At 41.0% G+C, this 24,076-nt stretch overlaps 1 protein-coding gene and 1 long non-coding RNA gene across 2 annotated transcripts in view; both read right to left on the reverse strand.

Annotated features, from left to right (window-relative positions):
• LOC134285691 (uncharacterized) overlaps positions 1–13,356 on the reverse strand; it is a 36,081-nt gene extending 22,725 nt beyond the window's left edge. The window contains exon 1 of the long non-coding RNA XR_009996544.1: positions 13,157–13,356. This is a non-coding gene — a long non-coding RNA (uncharacterized LOC134285691). The remainder of the gene's footprint in view (positions 1–13,156) is intronic.
• The window catches only part of LOC109408327 (myosin-I heavy chain), a 254,619-nt gene extending 231,711 nt beyond the window's left edge, over positions 1–22,908 (reverse strand). The window contains exon 1 of the mRNA XM_029860214.2: positions 21,439–22,908. Within this exon, the coding sequence (XP_029716074.2) occupies positions 21,439–21,463 (25 nt within the window). The 5' untranslated portion in view covers positions 21,464–22,908. The remainder of the gene's footprint in view (positions 1–21,438) is intronic.
• Positions 22,909–24,076: the final 1,168 nt, after the last annotated feature.

Here is a 24,076-nt window from a genome sequence, read left to right on the forward strand (position 1 = left end):
AAAATATATAACTGTGGCGAGCGTATCACTAATATGTAGCTTATTCGGCGTCAATGTTAATATTATTTCAGGTTCTATACCGAAAAATTCAGTAATTCAAATAAATGCCATTAAGATAACGAGGATATCAGGACATACCCGTAACGTGGGTAGATCACCTTATAATGGTTCGTTACGGTGTAAGATCTACCATAACCAATTTTGATTTCGTATTTTTCCAGCTTGGTTTAAATGCAGAAAAATTATGAGATCAACATTTGGTTTACTTTTCTGTGTTTTGTTTTATTTTTGTATTGTTTTCTTTACTACTAATATACCATTTGTTTCCGTGTTATTTGCTAGATTTTAACTTCAACTTTAATAAAATACCGATTTGTTTCAGCGTTGTTCAGGTAAATAAAGTTGTAATTGTAATGTAAGTCAATTAACATTCTATTTATCATAATCATAATATTTATTGTTTCAGGTAAAATCAGGTAATTGGTCAACTATATAATTTATAATATATTAAAATTACATGATACTTGGGATATTGGGAGGGGTAGCCTAAGGAAGCTAAATGAACTGGTTTCTGGACAAATGTTTGTGGGGTGGCCAGACTTTGTCACGAGATAACAACCATCATGTTGTCTTCCGAAGGTCTCCAGTAAATTTAGCTTACCCTGCTACAACAATCCATCAGGTAGATCATTCCCTTCCGGTATGATTCTGCAGCCATAGGTAATCCTTGCGCTGATGGTGGGTACACAATCATCATCATCATCATCATCATCATTAAGATAACGAGGAAATCAGGACAGTCTAATAATGGTGTGCCTGAACGCTGCCCAACCGCATCCTTTGGAGTACCCTTCCACTAACAACACCTAGAACAACATCCAAATCCTGACACCATATCCTTGACACCTAGACCTGAGAGATCGTAGAACTTTCTACAGCTTTTTTAGGTGTCTAACTAACCATCCTTTCATATTTCTCAGCAGTCGCAAGGAAGGATTGCGTTAGTCTTGTCAAGAGGTCATAAATAAGTCTCCAATCTTTGTGTTTTGTTATCCGACGGGAAGGAGGCTGTGGTCTAGGGCTGTACTATCTACGAAATTGGTGCGACTTGCTTAATGCTTATGTTTACATTTTCAGTGGTAACCAGGCAAATGATTAAACCATGACAATTTCTGAAATGAAAGGTTTGTATAGTCCCAGGCTACTTTTCTGGCGCATTAAACGTCTCAATCGACAGCTCCAGGATGTGTACGGTCGGCTATGCTATGCTATGCTATGCTACAAATAAACTGATTTTAAGGGGTCGTTCATACTGGCCCATATCTCTAAAAATTGAGCAGATAGAACAAAAAATTGTCCAACAAGCTCTCTAATAATGACATTCTCTACAACTTTACTGAAGACTTAAGCACGCAATTCTTGCTTATGGATAAAATTGAGTTTCACTCATACTTTTAGGATGATTAATCACATTGATATGTATCAGCTTTCAAAAACGGGTTCAACAAAACAAACAACTTCATCGAAGACTCCAAGCCTCTTAGTTCAGTGCCAGTTCAGCCACCCTGTACTCACTTCGCTCCATTCTAGCCTCATCGGGGGGAACTCTTTGCATTCTCCTTCCAGCTCTTTGGCAGGATGCGCGGAGTTCTGCGATTTTTTTGCACCACCAGTTTACCGGTTTGCGCCCATTACTGGGTGGGGATCGCTTTGGCATTGCGGGGTAACATGAATAGCTTAGAGTTCCAACTAGACCATCGCTGGAGAGATCGTCGGTGTTACCCTCCATAAGCAATCGCTCCCGGCTTATCGAAGCGCGAGGTCAGCCATCCCCGATGGCGCCCATGATCTTCGGCTGTGGCCGTGTTCCACCCTGTATCGAATCACCAGATGGTCACTGTACGTGTATCAATCGTCGACCCTCCAGTCCAAGCTATGGTTGATGGACTCGGCACCGTTCCTTGTGTAGGTTTTTTTTATCACCTACGTTCACGACATCCACGTTCAGTCTAGCCATAGCCTCTCGCGTTAGTTGAGCGGCTACCCCATTGAACCGCCCAAGCGACCAATTATATAGATCACCGCTAGCTTGGCCTTATATCCTACCCAGTACCCGTTATTGGGAGGAATGCGGTATGGGTCCGATAGTATGACAATGTCTGTACTTGACTCCGAGACGCACTACCACAGAAACTAGTGTGCGGCTTCACAGTGATTCAGGTTTAGCTGTGTAACCTGCATTATTGTCGGTTAGTTCGACCTCCTCGCATGCCTGGACATTTAGGCTAACCCGTCGGGTGAGCTTTGTTCGCCGAACAAATCAGGCATTTTGGTGCCGAGTTACACTCCCTGGCGAGTTTACTCCTATCAGGGTCTTTACACGCCCACGACTTGAATCCTTGCTAGAAATACTTAAAGCATGCCTCTGGTGGCTAGTAGATGCTGAGCGGGCGCACCGACCTACCAACTCTGATCTTGCCGACTGCAGTCGCCTTCTTCACATTCTCTACTGGGAATTAGATCTGCACGCTAAGACCGCTCAGCACTAAAGTGCATTATTTCCAGACAACACCAAAAATGTGTTAGACTTACACATTCACAAAAACAGCTTCTGCATCCGCAAAATCGTGAAATTCGCAAAAGTTGTTGTACGGCAATCTAGCTAGGTTTACTAGTGACCTTAGTAAACAAAAAATATCGACATGTCGCATCTAGAAGAGTGTACGAGCTGTATTTGTGAATGTGTTGCTGTTACACATTTTTGGTGTAGTCTGGAAATTATGCACTTATGAGTAGGTCTTACACATCTTAAGGACTGTATCGTTAATTATGAGTATACCTTTGAGGCTCTGTATTAGGTGCTGAGCGGATTTAGCGTGTGCGTGTCTGCTGGGCCCTTCCGCAGACGGATCGATGCACCACTTGGGACATCTACCTAGCACTTCTGCTTGAATGTGGCGGTATGCTCCTCTGCGTTGGAGATCTCGTTTCAAGTTGGGACTCTAACCTGCGCTTTTTGCCCAGAACCTCTTGAGCTAGTGCCTAGTACAAGGTACCCATCTTACCCGCCTCCTTCTTCGGCACAAACATCATCTCTTCAGTCCTGCTGCACCGGATGCTTTCTAAGCCCCCCCCCCTTTTAGCCAAGCGGTGAGAGACAATTTTCACTGCGCAGAGCCCTCAGTACCTCGGCGTACGTATACGTATACGTATACGATAATCAGCCGCAGTTTTAAAGACCAGCGCGTCATTTCGTTCGCGCTTGTGGGCTGGTTTGACGTTTCTCAAAGCCTTATTTTTCCCAACCGTAATCCAAGGGCTCTTTTTTCTTGGTTCAGCTGGTCCATGCAGCTCGAGCCGTTGGAGGGTTTGACCTCCTGTGAGCTGCATAGTTTCGTCGCACTGTCAGCAGAGAAGCTGTTCGTTTGGGTAGACCACTTTTCTCTGCTCGCGTCAGCCGCATTCCACTCTTCAGCCAGGAGGTCCTTCTCCTTTTTGGCCAAGGCCAGCGATTTTCGGAAGTTCAGCAGGCCTTGCTGATGTTAGTCCGCCCACTCGTGTAGCAGATCAGCTCGCCCAGCTGTTCGGCGACTACCAACATTTTTAGTACCCCGCTGCTGCTCACAGCGCCCGCGTGAGGTTCGGGCCAGTCATCTGCGCATCCTCAGCCGTGGCTGGGCCACCGCCTTGTCGTCCACCTGATATACATTCTGTTGCCTATCGTATTGGCGATCTCGCCAATCCTCCTCGCACGAACGGGTTCAACGCCGCTCCCTCCGTTAAATCCGTTTTCGTTCTCTGGTTGGGTTGGAATTTTTGTACTCCCTGTCAATAAATATTACCTTGTCAATAAATATTAGTTGTCCTATATTACAACTAAAACATATCTTGTAAGAGACCCCCTCAACATTGTGACCCAAAAGGCCGCCATATTTGTAAATCCGGTCCAGGGAAAACAAACAATCCAAATATAATAATGTTCAATTATTCTTTATAATTTTTCGCACTGGGTTATGTCAGTCACCGAAAAGTTTTCACCACCATGGTACAAATAATTCAATATCCGCAGGCTGCTGACCGGTATTTCTCTAAATGGGTGTTGTTGTTGGTTATCATGGCTAGACAGATTTCATGAGATGCCTAGTTTTATGATTTCATGAGCGAATCTGGCAATGATTTTCCCGTGTTATAATATTCTGCACAACATTGTTGCAGCGTTGCATCACGTGCAAACAAAACCGCAAATTACAAGTCGTTTAATTATAGTGCGTTTTAAATATGGTTGGTTCAGCGGCCGATAGCCGCGTGGACGAGAGCTCCAGACACTGGAAATTTCCCTAACGTGCAGTTCTTGATTGATGCAGCCATGCCAGGCTCTGATTGCATTAGGTAAAGTGTCCGCTTCTCGGCACACTCAATTAAACCTCGGACGCGCGCGGACAAGCAGATTGCGAGAGCGCCGTGCCGCGCGTGATGCGGAATCATGCTTGTTAGCGGATTTGATCAATGGGTTCATCGTCGCTAGGCCCGCCGCCGCCGAGCTTCCCCGGTGGCGGTGGCGCTAGTGCTGGTGCTCTATGGACTATGGATGAGTCCATTCATGTAGCTGGTTGAACCGTTTCGCTTCTTTGGTCCTCCTCGGACGGAAAACAAATCATCGTATATAATTTATCAACCGGGTGGTTGGTATATGTTATGCTGCCAGGCATAACCGACACAAAAATATAGAGAAATGTCCGCCTCAGGGTATCACATTATCTGTACGTAGTACCATGATGGTGAAAACATTTCATTGACTTACATGACTAAGTGGAAAAATTTAGTATGAATAATCGGGGCACAATTATGTTCGGGTGTATCAACAGTGTTGTCTGTTTTCGATTCAAACAACGAATGTTTGGGAAAATGCTTTAAATCTGTTGTAGGGTATTGCTTCCCTTATTAAGCATGTGGCTCCCATTTTCATCCTACGAAAAACAAAAGATTGTAGCGCTGTTCGTTTTGTTTCTTATTTTTTGTCATAAGTGAGCACCCATGAAAACAAAAAGAACGGATTCAATCGGTGCCGTAATCACTTGTTTTCGAAAAGGATGAATATGGGAGCGTGAGATTACTGATGGCACACATACCCTAGTAGTGTTGATTCTGAAACCAAACCAAAGAATGTCCTGTCTTTTCCATTAGGGGCGTGCTGAAGATTCTGATGAATTTTTTGCTTAATCTCCACGTAATTAGGTTGTTTATGCCTGTTACATAAAATAGGGTCATGGTGGGAACCAGACATGGTCAAACACCAAACCGTGCCGCACACACCGTGCCCGTAAACACACCACCGCACCGTGTGTGTTCATATCACCACCTTCGTTCTGCTTCTACTGATGAAACACTCGTGTCGGTGTTATAACTTGAGCCTCGCTCGGTTTCAGATCCGTGTTTCAGTTTAGGTTGGACACGGAGGCCGAGTGTTTCCGATTGTATGAAACACCAACGCAGTGAGCTCGGCCACAGTGCGTGGTAGCTTAGCCACTGAGAAAGGACAAGAAAGGGCAATACACATGAAGCCGCTAGTACTTCACTCTCGTTATCGAGCAACAGCATTTGCAACTGGTGCTGGAGAATGAACGGCACCGAGCGTTTGGACTCGCACGAGTGTTTTGTATAATCGGAAACACTTGGCTCCGTGTTACCCGAAGTGTAAAACACCGTGCCCAGTGTCTGAGCACCGACACCGGTGTTGAGCCAGACACACTGCGTATTCGTTCTGAAACACGAGAGCTTGGTGGTGCTTTGTCACCCGCCGTTGTGTGTTTGAGCATCGACTCCTCGTGCAGTGCAGCGTTTGGACATGTCTGGTGTGGACTCGGAGTCAGTTTGGCTTTGTATTCCACAGAACCGTTGCCTGTTCTGTGGCTTAGTTGGTTAAAGCGCCGTTCCAGCGAATACGGAGTTTTGGTTCGTATCCCATCAGAACGCATTTTTTTACACATTCATTTCTCAATAAGCAAAATTATGTGCCTTTCAATTACAACACAGTGAACAGACATCCAAGCAAAGTATAATAATATCAAGTATGCCCACTCTGTCGATGTTAAGGTGAAACATCAAGAAATCCCATTACAATTTTGCATACAAACTTTAGAGGCACAAATTTGACGAACGAAGTATCGAAACAAGCCGCACTTGTTTAACCCGGCTTTGCTCACTTGCAAAAAGAGGCAGCTTTTCCAAATCGATTCGATAGCATTTGTTTACGCATTTTCAAGATTGGTACTCTTGAAAACGTGCGTAGGGGACTAAGTTGGCCATTGTGGTAGCCATGTTTGTATTCTCTGAAATTTCTCCTTAAGGAGACACTTCTGCAGCACTATCTACGGATCAAAGTTCAACCATCATACAGTAGTGTGTGTGACTGATCGCAAGCGGATACGAAAACATACGCACACAACCTTCTCTTATGACAGATCACAAAAACTTTTACAGCGGGCTTCCACCTTGAACGCCTAGAGAGCTTCACTTGTCTTGTCGCTTGACGATTGCATAGAACACAGGCAAAGATACTATGTTTTCCATGTTATTCTTTGCATTCAAGTCAAGTTCCAAAGCTGTGTAAGGAATTTAACGATCATTTGAAATGGCAACACAAGTTTCAACATGGTGTGAGCGCTGCTATTGCAAAGTTCAGAGGTGAATATAAAACTTATCTAGATATTCATATTAACCACTGACTGTAGCAACATGCTGCTTAGGTGACGCTAGTGTTCTCAACATTGAAAAAAAAAGCTTTCGAGAGAATTTGGATGTCTGCTCTCTGAGCTATATCTTTCATACGTGTGGAAATATATAGTATCAGGTCAGTCATGGAAATAGACAGTATCAGGGCACTCGGGATATCCTAGGTCATCCAAATTATTCATGAGTTTAGATCCTAAAGTCTACGGGTGCAACGGTAACTCCCATCATTATACAAAGCTCTTGTATTTTATCATGCCCACTAAGTATTCTGAAAGTTCAAAAGACAATATCAGATCTGTCGGGATATTCTAGGTTATCCAAATTGTTCTTGAGTTTAGATCCTAAAGCCTACGGGTGTAACGGTAATTTCTTTCATTATACAAGGTTATGATCTGTATTCTATTATGTCCAGTACGTCCACTGAAAGTTCAATAGACAGTTTTGAACTTACATCTTAAAGCTCAGATGAATATTAAGCGTACCTAAAGTGAACTTCATTTGAACTTCGGCGACAGCGGAGCTCATTAGAAGTTCCCATTCAATTAAATCACTTGGAAATTGAGCTCAACAGCCACAGCTTGTGTTTCACAAGTACACTTTATTTCACTATAATATTTCAACATGCTTACTTGTCATCAACGCAAAACATCTGTGTTATGTGGCTCAAAGGCTGCCCCTGCAGCGGACAACTGTTCCACCCATCATTTCACCGGATTTTTCTTCGGCTGCGCATAAAAATTTGGATGTTTTCCAGCCCGTCTCACTTGTCGCACCAGCACGCCGGTAATCGACGCGATCGTAGTCACTGGAATCCACGCTGGGAACTTATATTGCTTTGGCACTAATTTATTGCTTTGCACTGCGAACCACAACAAACTAAAAATTTCAAACTGTGTAAGTTCACAAGAAGTATCTCGTAAACTTATTTCGAACTTTCGACCTAAAAAAGTATTCCGATTTCAGAGAAAGTTCACCCGCGAACCTGATTGAGCTCTAATAAATGATAACAGCATATTGAGTAAAATGCCTCAGTGCTAAACAAAGCAAACATGTAATACTAGCTAGGCGCCGGCTTTCAACGAGGAGAACCCGAGTTCAAATTTCAGTAAGTATAAAACATCAAAAGTGTATTACAAGGCATTAGTCAATTTGGATTTCACCTATACTGATGTCTCTTAATAATAAATTACTTCTGAGGTCCAAGCGCCTTTTTTTATTTTATCGAAGCTTAATTTTTAGCTGAATAGCGTTCTTTTCATTGGCACAAGTATACTTTTTGTGAACTCAAGTTCAGTAAATTACTTAAAAAGTGAGCTGTATAGAACGCTATTATTCTTCCTTCGAATAGCTAATTAAGCCCAAGCTAGCTGTTGTAGCCGAACATTTGGTTGCTTGGGATAAATGTGTAGTCCAAGTAGTCTAAAAGTCACATTATCATGAAGAGACCCTTAACAGATAAGAGATTCATGGAACCTATTTAGTAGTGTAACGTTACTATCTAAAACAAAATCACCTCATGTTATAGTGGATGTTTTTGTCAACAAAGCTCCATAACAATAAGGATGACCCATAATATCCAAAAAATATATAACAACGCTTATTGTTCCACGAACTATTTCTGTAAATCAAGTGGATGACGTAACACTACTTATGTAGTGGCAAAAGCTATTATCACAAATGTAGACCTGAAGTTATGGTCTCTAAAGTAGTTTGGTTGATCTGGAGCATCTTGAAATGACTTATAAAATGCCAGAGGGATTACAGATTACAGTTGGATGTGTAATGTTACAGTTCATTGTGGGAATAACTACTGTTACTGTCAAGAACTAAACTTCAGGACAGTTTGGACAATTCTGAATGTCCCAAAAGTTCATAATAATACATAGTTGACTTCAGGGTGGTCCAGTAACAGCGATTGATTATGCAACATTACTAAGAATAACAGATCTATGGCTGATGTTACGAGTGTAGACCTGATGTTCTGAACTCCAAGATTGTTTGGCTAAAAGACATTTGAGATTTCAAGAGCTTCACGGATCCCTGCAGATTATGCAATGCTATTACTTATAGCACAAACACATAAAGTTATTCTTGTAGATTTGAAGGCCTTCATTAGAGGGCAGTTTGGACGACCCTAGATTGGGTTTATAAAAAAAATCTTGTAGACTTCATATTGGTCCAGTAACCGCGGTTGATTATACAGCGTTACTCAGTATAACACATATGGCTACTGTAACGAGTGTAGACCTGAAGTTTTGAACTACAAAGTAGTTTGACTGACCTGGAATATCCCTATAGTATCTATAAATGACATTGAAGATTTCAAGAGCTTCACGGATCCCAATAGATTATGCAACCCTATTTATGGTCAAAACACATAAAATTATTCTTGTAGATAAGAAGGTTTTTGTTTTTACTACAGGACAGCTTGGGATACCTAAAACATCCTAGAATATAAAACACCTTTTGATATTCTTAACGAAGGTTAAATGAATACATGTGAACGTAATCCATATCTAAATTCAGCTTTTAGAACAACTGATATGTAAATTATTTCGTATCTTCAAACTTCGTGGTGTTCAGGATGTTCTAGGTTGTCAGTTAAGTATCAAATATAAATATTTCCATTTTTCCTCAAAAAAAAAAACTTAATTAGCAACAATTTTGCTGAAGATAATATTCTGTTTTATTGTATGTGTGAAGTTATACAGCCGTTTCTATGTTGGGGTCATGTAAAGGGTGATACGGTCAAAATTTGGTCACACAATTTGATTCATAACTTGAGACTGCGTACACCAAAACAGCTGATTTTTTGATCAGTAATGGTACATTATATGTAGCTTGTACCATAAAATTTTCATCAAAATCGGTCTAGTATTTGCGGAGATATTGTTGAACCCTGAGATCTGCAATTTTAAAATTTTGTGCAAAGAGGATTCACAAATAAGAACACATTTTTACTGTTTTATTTATAGAGCCAGAGATACTTAACCGATTTCAATGAAAATTTTTCTGTTTGTGAAGTATGCATATCAACTTGCATGAGGTGTCGTTCAAACCAACGGGGGTAGACGGTAGTATTATACTTTAAAATTTTGATAAAAATCGGAGCAGTATTGGTAGTTCTATAATCAAAATTGAGCTTTACTGACCTTAAATTTCCGAAAATTTACTATGGAGCGCCTTTGTACAAAATTTTAAAAAGGAAGGTCGATGGTTTCATCTATATATCAACCAATACTCAATCGATTTTGACAAAAATTTTATGGTTTAAGCTACATATAATGTAGCATTACTGGTCCAAAACTCAGCTGTTTTGGTGTACGCAGTCTAAAGTTATGAAAAAAATTGTGTGACCAAATTTTGACCGTATCACTTTATGACCCCTCCGGCTCCAAAGGTTAAAGAATTTTGAAGGCAGCCTATCCGTGACATCTACACACTATCACAGAGAACATACATCCAGGCTAGAACAAATTTTATCCAGAAAGTTGTGTAAAGATTTGAATCTTCACTTGAGTAAGGTTGCAAACCAATACACGATGAAAACACTAACGCCACCAAACACCATATTGCCACAGTCAGTGGTGAATTAAAACATTTCAAGTGGTGAATTAAATTACTATGGGAAATTAACCGATTGCAGCGCCACGATGTTGCCACTTGTGTTGCCGATTTCAAAGGGCCGTTAAATTCCTTACACAGTTTCGTAACTGGTGATAGAGTGCAGCTCTGAATAGCTGTAGAATTGCTTGAAGAACATTCAACGAATCAACTATTGAACAGGCTCTATCCTATTATAGATGTGATAACTAAATCAAACCAACAGTTTGGAACAAGCTACTATATATTGCCTTGAGACATATCCCATAGCAACACTATGATCACAATCTAATCAACACTATTTATCATCATCATCAAACTGCCACTGGGTGTGTAATTTCAGGGTGAGAAATATACGACTCTATCCAAAAGTGTCCAATCACCTAACCGTGAATAACCGTGAAACGAAACAGAAAACACACACACCCGAAAATCGACAAAAAGAAAACTTTCTTTTTCATTGTCAGGGTTGGTCAACGGGCGGCAGCGGTACGGTGGCAAATGAATAGTGTGTACCGAAGTTGTTGGTTCGCTTTCGTGCCCACCCGGCTGCGGCGGCGGCGGCGCTTTTCACGGGCCACCCGCCCGACCGGGCGGCCACGGTAGGTGATTTTGATGAGATTTATTGACAAGGACGCGGCCGGCGGTGGCAGTGTAACAACGGCAATAAAGACTTCGTTAGGCCGCCTGTAGGTGCGATTTTAATTTAATTAATGCAGACAAGCGGCAATGTTTGCGGCACATCTGTCTGCGCGAAAGACTTTTGTATTGGCACCACAACGTCTATTGGTTGATGACAAAGTGCCTTATGTCGGAACTAATGTGGAATTAACACTTGAATACCTGATGCAACTGTGAAATTTATAGAGCGGAAGTTGTAGTGCAGTTTTCCTTGCAACTATATTTAGAAACTACTCTGACTGCTTCTGAACAGAACCGTATTTCTGCAATGAATTAATATGGATATGATTATTGTCAGTGATCATAATCTTTTTCACTATGCACGTGACCACATCCTTGTAGGAGAAAAAAATGGTGAGCTAAAATTGCTGCTGGGCTGCAAAACGGTGAGTCGATAAGAAGATCGTCCAACATAGCTCTGGTGCTCACAAGTTCCTACCTTATGCTTCCACGGGTCAAGCGATGACAAAGGCCGCCAGCTTAGAGTTGTGTGCTTAGCTGGTAGTGCAACTTGGACACTGTTGTCCTTCTGACTTCAGCTAGATTGAGGTAGGTACCGAGCGTCTGTGTTTGAGGTGCGGCTCAAACAGCGTCTGTTTTGGCATCCAGTGGCTGAGTATGAAATGCTCCTTCAACGGAAGTTATGTATACCACGGTGGATAGGGGACCTTAGGCCAACAACCTGCTGTTCCCAAATCCGAAAAACAGTTACAGAAAACCCAAAATCAAAGAAGTGATACAACGGACAAGAATTGCACCTTGGAATTGACTAACCCCAGCCCAGTAGGGTAAACTGGCACAACTAGCCAATGAGGCATGCCGTCGTATGAAGCTTGAGATCCTAGGACTGAGCGAAGTCCGTTAGCCGAACTTTGAAGAACACAGATTGGCGTCGGGTGAAATTCTGCTATACTCTGGCCGACGAGGTGAACACGCTCCTCGCCAACGTGGAGTTGGTTTTCTGCTCAGCGCTCACGCCCACGCTGCGCTCATGAGAGGATAATTGTATCCAGATTCAGAACACGGGTTCGAAACCTTACCATGATCCAATGTTACGCGCCAACCGATGCTGCCGAATTGCAAGACAAAGAGAACTTTTACAGTCAACTGAATGCTGTCGTGAACAAGACTCCGAAAGGTGATATCAACATCCTCATGGGAGACTTCAACACGAAGGTTGGTTTCGACAACTCGGACTATGAGCACGTTATGGGACGCCATGGTCTCGGAGAAATAAGCGAAAACGGAGAGCTGTTTGCAGAGTTGTGTGGCAACAATGACATGGTGATTGGGGGATCGCTCTTTCCTCATCGACCAGTGACATTGGTTTCCCGTGATGGCGTCACGGAAAATCAAATCGACCACATCTGCATCAGCCGAAAATGGAGCCTTTTTGATGTGCGGAACAAACGTAGCGCCGACATTGCGTGCGACCGGCGCACATTGCGAAGATCTACCGATAGAAGAAGAAAATCGGGCACCAGTTCAACACATGTCGACTGGAAGGCGATACGGTGAAAAGGTTCTTCGTCTGGAGAACCGGGCTGTGGATATTCCGGAAAGTAGAAGCGTAGAAGATCAATGAAGCGTCATCAAGAACGCCTTCATCACCACCGGCGAGAATAACTTGGGTGAGCTACGCATCCAGAGAAAGCAGTGGATCACAGATGATGCCCGGAGGAAAATAGAGAAGTGAAGGAACGACATAGCGAACAAGCAAAAACACGAGGAGCCAAAGCCGTTGCCCGTCAGTACAATTCGGCTCTAGAGAAGGAAGTGAAATGCTCATGTAGGCGGGACAAAAATCGTGAGCGGACTCCCTAGCCGACGAAGGCGAGAAACTTAGGGGGACATGCATTGTTTGGGCCCCCAAAATTTGATGATTTTTTTCAATTTTCTCATACAAAGAATCAAAACAAAATAAGCTTTTGCCCCGAATAGTTTGACCAAATTGGCGCGCCTGTTCGGAAACTTTCATAATTTTGTGTGTCGCTTAATTAAAAATTTAAGCCACTGCATCGAATCAAATATCGATTTGTTATCATTCAGGGTGCCTATTCCAAACTGAGAATTCGCAGGAAATTCGATATACCAGGGAAAAGTCTAGAATACTCAGGGAATATCTTGAATCCTCAGAGACAGGGATGGCATTCACCATTTGCAAAGAGTTACATTCACTTGCTACTATCTCAGTTCATAAGCATGCTATCAAAAAACAATGTATGGATGACTTTTACCTTGTAGTTTTATCTGAAAGTTTGCCGAATATCATAAGGGTCGCACACGCATGCTTAAGTCGTGAGCGAGCTGTGAAAGCAACTCTCCACGCCGTGAATGTAATTTACATTCACGGCGTGGAGAGTTGCTTTCACAGCTCGCTCACGACTTAAGCATGCGTGTGCGACCCTTATGATATTCGGCAAACTTTCAGATAAAACTACAAGGTAAAAGTCTTCCATACATTGTTTTTTGATAGCATGCTTATGAACTGAGATAGTAGCAAGTGAATGTAACTCTTTGCAAATGGTGAATGCCACCCCTGCTCAGAGAGTATGTAATTGTGCACCAATGAAACTTTAAACATTGAGTCGAATGGACAAGAAGTTGAGATCTTTACAAATAGATCTGCTGAGGAGTAAAGTCCACAGAGTTTACTACATTATTGGTATGGATAAAACACTACATCTTTGTAGGTAAAACTGTAAAAACTAATAATTTTCCCTTTTTGCTGAAGGTTTTTACTGGGAGATTGTTGTTCCGTGAAGACATTGCAAATTCCTCTGGATGATTTTTCGAGAAGCAATTTAAGTTCAGAACGAATCTGGGTAACCGAGCAAGAGCAATAAGAAATATAGAAATTCCACTACACAGATGTTTGCTGAAATTCCATCAGAGTTTCTTTCTGGAGTTTTTTACGGGGATCCAACAGAACTCCTTTCCAGTTTTTTCCTGTATTATTCCCGAAGTCCCTCGTAGGATTTTTCCCATAGATACTCCTGCGTTTTGCCCCAAGCAATTTTCGAGGAATTTCTTTCAAGATTTATTCCGAGATCTCCACTACAAGACTTCCCAACTAACATTTTCAGCGCTATAAGCTTCAGTCATTTGCTTTCTGCTGCATAACAGCCGAATTCAAGCAGTATACGCTAATCAAAAATTAACCATAAGCTAATTTACAGCTGCAATACATATACCATACATCTACCCAGTTCAGTTTACTGAATTCAATCACTTACCACAGGATCTGCCTTTACTACACTATCTAACTCCGAAAGATTCTACGGAAGATGTAAAAAAAACTTAAACTAATCCAATAGGAGTCCCTAAACAGCTGCTACTATACTATACTGTACACATTCAAATGTTTCAAATTGTCGAAATCACAACGAAACAGCGCTTTGAAGCTCGTTATTCGATATAATGACAGCTAGAAGCTATATTGGTTTATCAGCGCCGCTTGTCGGATGTAAACATTATAGCCAAAACAAACTGTTTCGGATAGGACAAAGAAACTTTGGGCACGTCTTGTTAGCAGCTACTGCAGCTTCAAAGCTGTAATTATTAAATTTTTAGTTTAGGGTCGAAATTGCACAAATAATTTCACTTACATTTTCGTGTACTTCTCCCTATCGAAACTCTTCAAGTCGTTTGCAAGAATGCGATATTGCGTGACTAATGCCTAATTGTTAATAGATAGTTAACATTTTTCAATGGGAAATTCAATTGTGTCGCAAACTTACGCATAGATTAAGGTTACAAATCAATTCACGAACTACACTAGTCACGTCGTCGTACTAATAGGCTTAGCATACTGTTAAGATATAAACGTTTGAATTAAGCAATTTATAGTAATTAAATAGGATAATAAATTTACCCGGCCAACAATTGATTTGATACTCGAATAGTTAATCAATACTAGAAACAATTGTTTGAGAAAAATGAATTCTAAACGACCAGAAATTGTCCTCCTCGATAGCTTATATGATTCAGCATCACCTCGCACTTTTGCCTTATCATCATTCGATCAGATGTCAATCTATTTCGCATCTACGCTTCCTACCGTCATCTGTCTATTAGACAGTAGAGGGTGATACGGAACTCACCGTGGCGTTGCTGAACACTGCTGCCCTGTGGTTATTTTTTACACAAACTGTAAGCGGGAGGCGCCAACTTAGAGGGGGGTAGGGGGTCAAGCATAGGTTTGCCCCCCCCCCCTCAATATTTGACGTTTTTTTAATATTCCCATACAAAATATCAAGAAAATCAGGCTTTGCCCCCCAATAATTTGACCAAGTTGGCATGTCCTGCTGCAGCACAACTACTTTACAGCTGTCCATCACGGTTTTGTGAAATCATTTGTTTTGCTTTTATTGCATTCTAATCCAATTCCGGAAGAGTTACCCGAAGATGTGCCAATCAAATAAGAGTCCTCACCAATAAAACAGTTACTGTTATTCAGTACGTTTTGTAAATCATTCTTTCAGCTTAATGCTGAGATGAAGAAACTCTTGGGGCAACCACACAGCTTGTTGAATGTAAACATTATTGCGTTTGACGTTTCACATGCTTTTTAAGTTAGATGAAGTTGAGTAAGCATTCTTGCGGCATAACTGCAAAGCCTTGTCTAGTGTAAAACAAAACGGGACATTTTCTATGCTATTTATATATATAACAGTGTGGCAGCGATGACAGCATCGGGACCAGTGGATACAGGGATCGGGAGTTCGATTCCAAGTAGCGGCAGGTATTTTAATTGTTCCAATTTCAAAAGCGATGCTTCCAGTTACTCATGAATAGCGTCATGAGAGGTATCATAACGTAAAATTATATTTAATTATTTTTTTTATTCGATCATGTTTTATTTTTAAGTTGGTTAACAATTGGTTTCTTTACACGCTAAGTGATACCGCTTTTGCTTTTCATTCTTTAATCTTCTGTTGTTTTGTTATTGTAACATGTTTGTTTAAATATTTATCGTTCGATAATGTTGCATATTTTTAGAACTTCTCGTTGTAGTTAACTGTATTTAATCGAATAATTTGGGGTTGCCGTATAACTATTATTTAACAACTATCAAAACGCTGAAAAAGCGCCTTCTCAAGATGTCATACAGTTAGTGGTTACATAAGAGCCGATAAAAGAGCTATAACTTGGTGCCATAGCAGCTGCTCGCACAGTATGTACATGTTTATGCGGTTGGTCAAATTCATTCTAGGGCTTCCATCTTCTCAGCTCTAGCGTGAGCAGCTTTTTCTTTTTTTCTGTGCTGTGTTTAACAAAGAGAATGAACGAGAAGAAAAAGCTGCGCACGCTAGTGCTTCTCAGCATGGAAAGTCAGGACATTTAATATATTTTCTCCTAAATTCATGAGTAAAACTCAACGGATTTGTTAACCCTTATGTGGCCGGCAGGGTACCCGGGTACCCAGCACCCATTTAAAATACACGGTGTAGAAAAAAGCAAAAAGTTTGCCGGCCACATAACGGTTAAGCAATTTTTGCTAAAATAAGTCCAAAATTAGGTCATGTTCTGCTAAATCAGGACGGATGGTAACCCTAGGTATAGGGCTGGCATAGTAGTTTCCGTCTAAGGTCTGTATCCGCAATAATCCGGACACAGAAGCACGGCTGTAACTCTGCAATGGATCGATAAAATTGGCCAAAATTTTCAATGGAAGCTCTTTGGTGTATGTTTATTATTTGAGCAAAATTTGATGAAGATCGGTGCGATACTTTTAATTGTAGCTCAAAAACAAAAAGAGGTACATTCAAGCATTTTGTACAATCATGACCAATTTTCATCTGCATGACTGATGGTTCTTTTCCGCTGCAGTCCAAAGTACAGTTAGGATAATGATGAAATTTCGTGAGCAGTTATGATATACATTCATACTCTTTCTTGCAAAATTTCATCAATATTCAATAATCAATAATCAACTGGTTGGAAAGCTATCACTGCTGATGTGGGTGAGTATTTGCGAATATTTTCCGAATTTTTCATATGCTATATATGCCTTTTCATAACTATCGAATACCTCTGCTAATTTATATGAAATTTTCACAGAAGTTAGCTAATCATGTATATATTATGTCCGCAAATTTTCATGATTATTGGAATAGTACTTTCAACAGTACAATCGGAACAATAAGAGGTGCTCACTAATTGCCGTATTGAGAGTGCTTTTTTGGTGTTTCCATTCACATAAATTGTAAGTTGGGTTCATCTCCCCAGGATATATGTCAGATGTTGTCGCGGAATATCTCCTAGAGTTTTTCTCGGGATTCATCTTGAAGATTTTCTTCGCTTCTTTCCGGCGTTCGTCTTGGGATTTCCATTGGGTTTTCTTCCAGAGTTTCTACAGGAGTTATTCCTAAAACTTCTACTGGAGCTCTTCTCCGAGAAGTTTTTCACGAATTTTCAACAGGAGTTCCTCCCATGATTTCGTCTGAAGTTTACCCTCTAATTTTTGTTAAGAAATTTCCCTACGCTTTCTTCTAGAGTTTCTTCTTGGAGTTCTACAAGAGTTTAAGGTGGAATATTTCCTAATGATTCTCGTGCGATTTTTTTTTTTGAAGTGTCATCTGAGATTTGTCTCGGAGATTCTCTCGGCACTTCTCTTAAGGACAGACTTGTTAGAATCCCAAAATGGCCGCCACAATGGCCGACTTTGGGACCTACTCACGATTTCGAGGGCACACTGAAAAAAATTGGCACGATCGATTGATGTGTTTTAACTTATGGACCGATTCCTTAGCATCAACGTTGGTCTGATGTGTTTTTCCAATGTATTCAATGTTTTCTACACATTAGATTAATCAGGTTCATAACATGGATTCCACAACAGAGCTTACATCACCAAATAAAATTTAATTCACCTCAACATGATATTTGTTACACTTGGCTTTCAAATAGCTCTACCTTCAGCTGAATCCGATAGTCAGAGCATCACAATTTCATATGTGATAGGATTGAAATTGAAGTAATTTTTCAAATGAATTTGCGCTACTGTTTTTAACAAATGAATTATATAATTGGTGGCACATGACCCATAAAATCGTTAAACGCTTCAACATTTTTTTCATCATGGCCGACATCAGAGCGTGAGTTTGCTGTCTGCTGCAAGGTATGTTGTCTCATTTTGTGTTAATGAAATTCGATATCAAATTATATTCCTTTTAGTCCATTTAGGAGAGAACATCGACATCAAATTTAATATCTTCCGGAATTACGCTCACATCGGGAATACTCCATTCCCGAGAAGAATTTTTCCGGGATACTTCTTCCGGGTCAGCAATTGCCTCATTTCGTCGTCTGCGGGGAAGTCAATTGATCCTTCTCCGGTTGCGCATTTGCAATGGCTTTACCACTTCGGAAAGGTTCCTGGAGCCATTGGCGGAAGAGGTGGCACGGGATGGTTGGCAGGATTCAAGGTGAGATGACTTATATTTTTGGAAGCAGCTGGTGCAAATTAAAGAAGGATGTGGCTGCATCCCACAGCTGGTGGCGGAAGATCGTTCGGGAGTCATTACAAACAGGAGAGCGGTACATTTATTCATGTTTAGTTTTGGCGTATGTCCTGTTCCGGGACAGTAGCTAGACTTTGGCTTTTGCCCGTTGACTCGTCAACTTCGAATATATTAATTTCTTAATTGTCCTTATATTTTCAAAATTTTGTCAATAAAATATTTTTGTCCCCCATATATAACACATTAAAAGAACAGGAGCAATAAAAGCACAAACTCATTAAATAAATTTGTGATAATAGTGCACTTAAAATAAATTATTATTACATCTACAAACTTCGAGTTTTAATTATAACAGATCATCGAATTCACTTATATAGTGAAGTGCTCTTATTTCACGCGAGCTCAAGATTTTACTTTCACGAAAACTGAAATCGTGATAGTAACATTATGAGCTCGTGTGAAATAAGGGCACTTCACATTGTATCTTTTCTATGGAGGACTACATGGGTGCCAAAACGTGACATCCACGTGCGCTATAACACGAAATTTATGTTCAACATCCATGATATTCATGAATTTTAAAGTTGAATTCCACTTGATTGAAATGGTTTATTTATTGGCACATCCATCACAATTAATATGCATTCAATTCAAATTTCGTGTGAGATACACATTAGAATCGTGCGGATTGTGGATAGATTGGGACAAAAACAATGTTGGTGAATCTATATGTTTTACACGTGACAATCACAGGCTTTACAATTTGCGCAAATCTATATGTAAAACACATTAGTCAGACGTGTTAATTTTTTTGAGTGCACAAATCTCTTCGTAAACGAAACCAGTGCACCTGATCTTCTTATTTTCATCTGATTACAAGTGAGCAAGAACAGAATAATAAAATGCACTGTTGTTTGAATATTGCTTCTTGAGATTTGTGCGTCTGAAGTTCTGATGCACTGTTGAAGTGGGATTTCAAGACGTTTGTCCTCGGAGTTTTTTTTCTGAACTTTCTCCTAAGATTTATTTTCGGGAATACATTTTGGGATTGTTGCAGGAGCTTTTGCTAAAAAATCTCTTACAGTTGGTCTCATTGTCGCGTGTTTTCTTTAGGAGCTCTTTCTAAAATTTTCCTCATAGTAGTTTACAGGATTACTTGCAGTGATCCTCCTATACTCCTATTATTCTTATACATATTTATGTTTCCTGAATCATTCTCAGAACACTTTCCAGAATCCGTACCGGACATTGTTTCAAGATGGGTGGCCAGGGATTTTTCCAGAATGTTTCCTGGGAAAACTAACAAAATTCCTTGTCCTAAATTCCCGGAAAATATCAGAACGAGAAAAGGTGAAATCTTACTTCAAACTGCACAAATACCTACTAACTAGAGAAATCTCTAGAAGAACTTCTGAAGAAATCCTGAGAAACATTGGGACATCTCGGAAAAAAAATGTGGGAGTAATACCGGGAGGAAATATTAAGGAAAGGAGGAAGGAGCAACTCTGAAAAATCCCGGAAGCAATTACGGGCAAATTTATGCGAGTAAACTTCAAGAGAAATATCGACAACCCTGGAAGAACTTTTGCAATAATCTCTCAAAAAAAACGAGAGAAACTATTGGAAAGCTATCCCGGAAAACCACTAAGAATTTTGGAAAAATGCTTTGGAGGAATCCAGCGATAAACCCTGGAAGCACAGACAAACAGATGTAACACATCGAACCTTTTTCGATTCAAACCATAGTCACGGAAACATGTTCCCCCATTGCTAAAAGGATTAAGTTTTGCCAACCATCAACTAGTAGGTGGCGGTAGTGAGCAAACATCAAACTCGAACAAAAACTATGCGAGCGCCACGGGTGAGCAGTTGGCCAACTGTGAAATTTTGATTTGGACCGTTAAATCGGTGTACGAGTGTTACGTCTGGTTGTCTGTGCTGGAAGCATATCGAGCAAACCTATGGAAAAAATCCCGGGACCCCGATTAAAATTCCTGCAGGAATCCTGGGAGGAACTCTAGTACAAATCTAAAGAACAACTCCTGAAATCCCGAAAGAACACTGAAGTAATCTCGGAAGGTGCTTTTTATGAGAGCAATTACGTAAAAACCTCTGGGTGGAAACTTGGTAGAACGGGAGAAATCCAAAAAAAAACTCCGGCAACTCTTTGGGAAAAACAAGCATTTGAAAAATTCAATGAAAAATTCGCGGGAGGAATTGTGCGAGATACTGCGAAAGAATTTGAAAGAAAAATTGCGGTGGAAACTCAAGGAGTCATCGCGCAAAGAATTCAAGAATCGTTGATAGAATTTCGAGGGAAATCCTCAAAGGAATTTCTGAACGAATTCTAAAAAGATTCGCAATCAAATTTCTATAGAAAAATCAAAAAGAATTCCTAATCTTGGAAACATTTCTTGATAAGTATTCTTCAGATTATCCAAAATAATCGGTACCTATTATGTACCCGTTTTTAATCAAAAATGTTGATATGCAAATATAGCTATTTTACAGTGTTCATGGATTAATCAGTCATATGTCCTGCATTTACCTTATTTATCAATATAAAAACCAAAGATTGGTATTATACGCATTTGTGTTTTCCCGAGGTTAATAATTTACTTCTGGATTAATGTTATTCAATTTATTTTTATCTTGTTCTCCACTTTGAAATCCCCCATCTATAGTATGTAGATCGACTGTGATTTGTTGATATTATGCTAGCAGGGATTTTCAGATTTCAGTCTCTGTGCTATCATAAACGGATATTGGTTTAACACCTGACGTTTCGGTCACATATATTGTGCTTTTTTCAAAGGATCTGCAAATTGGACAGTTTTAACATAGTTCTTGTAGCATACATTCAACATAATCTTACTTTATCTATAGTCTTATCCAGACCGTTCTATGTTTGAATATGAATGAAATTGAAGCCAAGACTGTTTTAAGCGACACTTACCTTCTAAAAATACTGGAATAGCCATTGTTTACTGCTGCGCACCCCTTTTTGTGCCGTATCCAGCTGAATCCCCTGTCGTCACACTGTTTCCGAAAATCTTGTCACGGGACACACGGCTTCCAGGTCCCAGTTTATGTTTACACAATAAACGCCACAGCTGTGAGCGCCTATCAACAACTCTTGGTTTTTCTCTCCACACTCCAACTAGAGAGTTATCCTTAAAACGCTCTTCTTCTCACACACTTGAACTACTGCTCTCTTTCTCTGGGACCAGGAGTATCCTGTTTTCCTTCACCCTGCTGCCACTGCTGTCGTTTTTGCTATTGATGTTGTTGTTACTGTGCCCCGTTACCGTACATTTTATGCGAACCTTGTTGGTGTAGTTGCTGCTATATTGGAAAATTTTCACTGACTTTTCCCCATGCACACAACAGGACGAAGAAGATGACGACGACGGCAACGACTGACGCACCACACCTTTTTCTGGCGTGTGGGGGATTTCATTACAATCCTTTCCTTCGGTATTTAAATGCTATCCACTCACGCATCCCACATTTGGAAAGAAAAACGATTGCACTGCACTTCGCACTTCACAACGCCAGCCCTTCGGAACACTTCCCGCAAGCCACGGAAAAAGCAATTACTTTGCAGGAAAATTGATTTTTCGCCCGACCCGTAACATATTCACAGCTTTTCTTTCACGGGACATCCTGCTTTCCCATCGAACCAACGAACTCCGCAGTTTCACACGATCCACTCACTTTATCCGTTTCGCGCGATCGCATCGATCAAAGTAACCTGCCAAATTCGCGTCCGACGAAGGAAGATTCACACTTTTTCACTTGGGCTCACGCATCCATGTTTGCAGCCATCACCATTATCCTCCCTCTCTTCTATAGCAGCAGGCAGCAGGCGTCGACGGACACGGGGCCAACTACGATCAAAAGGGATACGCGACTCTAGGAGGACTGACGACCGATTCAGCAGGCGACGACCGCGATAGCAAAGAGAGCGCGAGCCCTACCAGCACAAGCACTGACTGAAAGCAATCCTGCCATGCTCTCAATCGGGAGAGAAAGAGCTCTTTTTCCTGATCAACCATTCAAACGAGAACAAGAATAAGCACAAGCAAAAACATGGTCTGGTCTGATGGTAATTTTATGCTCCAAAACATAACACACGCCACATGATGAAGGAGGCGACGAGTCGAATGATACACCAAAGCGAACTAACAGATGCGTGTGTATTTACACAAGTCACCGTTACATGGTTCACCGCAACCACAGAAAAAAAAAAAAAGAAAACTCAAGGAGTGTAGACTGTGCAGACGTATAGTATCGTTCACGACCTTCTATCCAGCTGAGCTGATATCAACCACTACCAAAACCGACTCGCGCAACGCAAGCAGCGTTCTCTGTTCGTTCCTCGGCGAACGAACGAGCGCACGGACGTCTATACCGGACGCAAGATAGCTCGAGACTGAAGAATAACTTCGTTCGACTCGAGTTTGCAAGCACATGCTGCAAGCAATACCGAAGAGAGCGAGCATAAAAGCTTATTGGTCCTCTCGCTGCCTGATCCGCATGAAGGTTCCGCCGTCCATGGTCCTTCGTCAGAAAGTCTGACGTGAAATACGGTGCGGATGCGGAGAGAGCATACACTGAACGGCGGCTTGCGGTGAAAATTACTATTCTGGGGGTCAATTTAAATATACAACGCCACTAAATTTGTGCAGACTGATTTTCGTTTCAATTCAACAGAATTATGTTTTCAATTTTACCATGGACTCAATTTTCAAGTTAAAAAAGTCTCTGTTGGCAACCGGATCCGAACCAAGAACCTTGACATCACCAGGCTCGCACGCTACCACTCGGCTATCGAACCGGTTGATGTGAGAAGGAACAAAACGCACACAAGAAGCGTTGGTGGGTCGATGATCATTTTTTGCCATGGTAAATTTAAAAACATTTTTGTGCTTGTCATTACTGCAAGCCGCCTTTCAGTGTAGCGGGTGGATTGCGCTTGGTGTTCATGGACGGAAAGCAGTGCAAAGCGTGTTGGCGAAAAGGAAATCCATCAAAACAAAACGGGAGTTACGAGTTTGAGAATGTAGGTTGTGCTGGTGATGGCAAAAAGGTTTAGGACCGAATTAATCCCGCCAAGTTTTCCGTTCGTTTTAGTGTAGTTTCTGGAAATAAATATGAAATTCTGTTGAAATCCGTAGAAAGGAAACTACACTTTCGAATTCGATTGGTACTGAAGCTACGCAAACTTGTTTGCAATTGTATACATATCTGGCAAACGGAAGCTGGAATTTTTACATTTTATCAGGCCAATTTAAATTAGTAATCTGTCAAAATTGCAAGATGTATTCCGTTCACCAGACATATCTTTGGGAGGCTTCAGAACGTGACTCCGGATAATGGAGTCCGAGCCGTACTTGTATTTTACTGGTAGTTTGTAACGCTTCGTCCAAATGAGTGCAAACCTTCGAGTAAGCACAAATGCTAACTTTCCGCCTAACTTTCTTCAGGAGTTTATTCAAGAATTCCATCAAACATTATCCTAGTTATGTTAGAGATTTCTCGTTGAGTTTTTTTTTTTTTGGGAATTCCTCTACAAGTTTTTTCAGAGATTC

This window comes from Aedes albopictus, chromosome 1 (genome assembly GCF_035046485.1).
Source record: "Aedes albopictus strain Foshan chromosome 1, AalbF5, whole genome shotgun sequence".
In the NCBI taxonomy this organism is placed as follows: domain Eukaryota; kingdom Metazoa; phylum Arthropoda; class Insecta; order Diptera; family Culicidae; genus Aedes; species Aedes albopictus.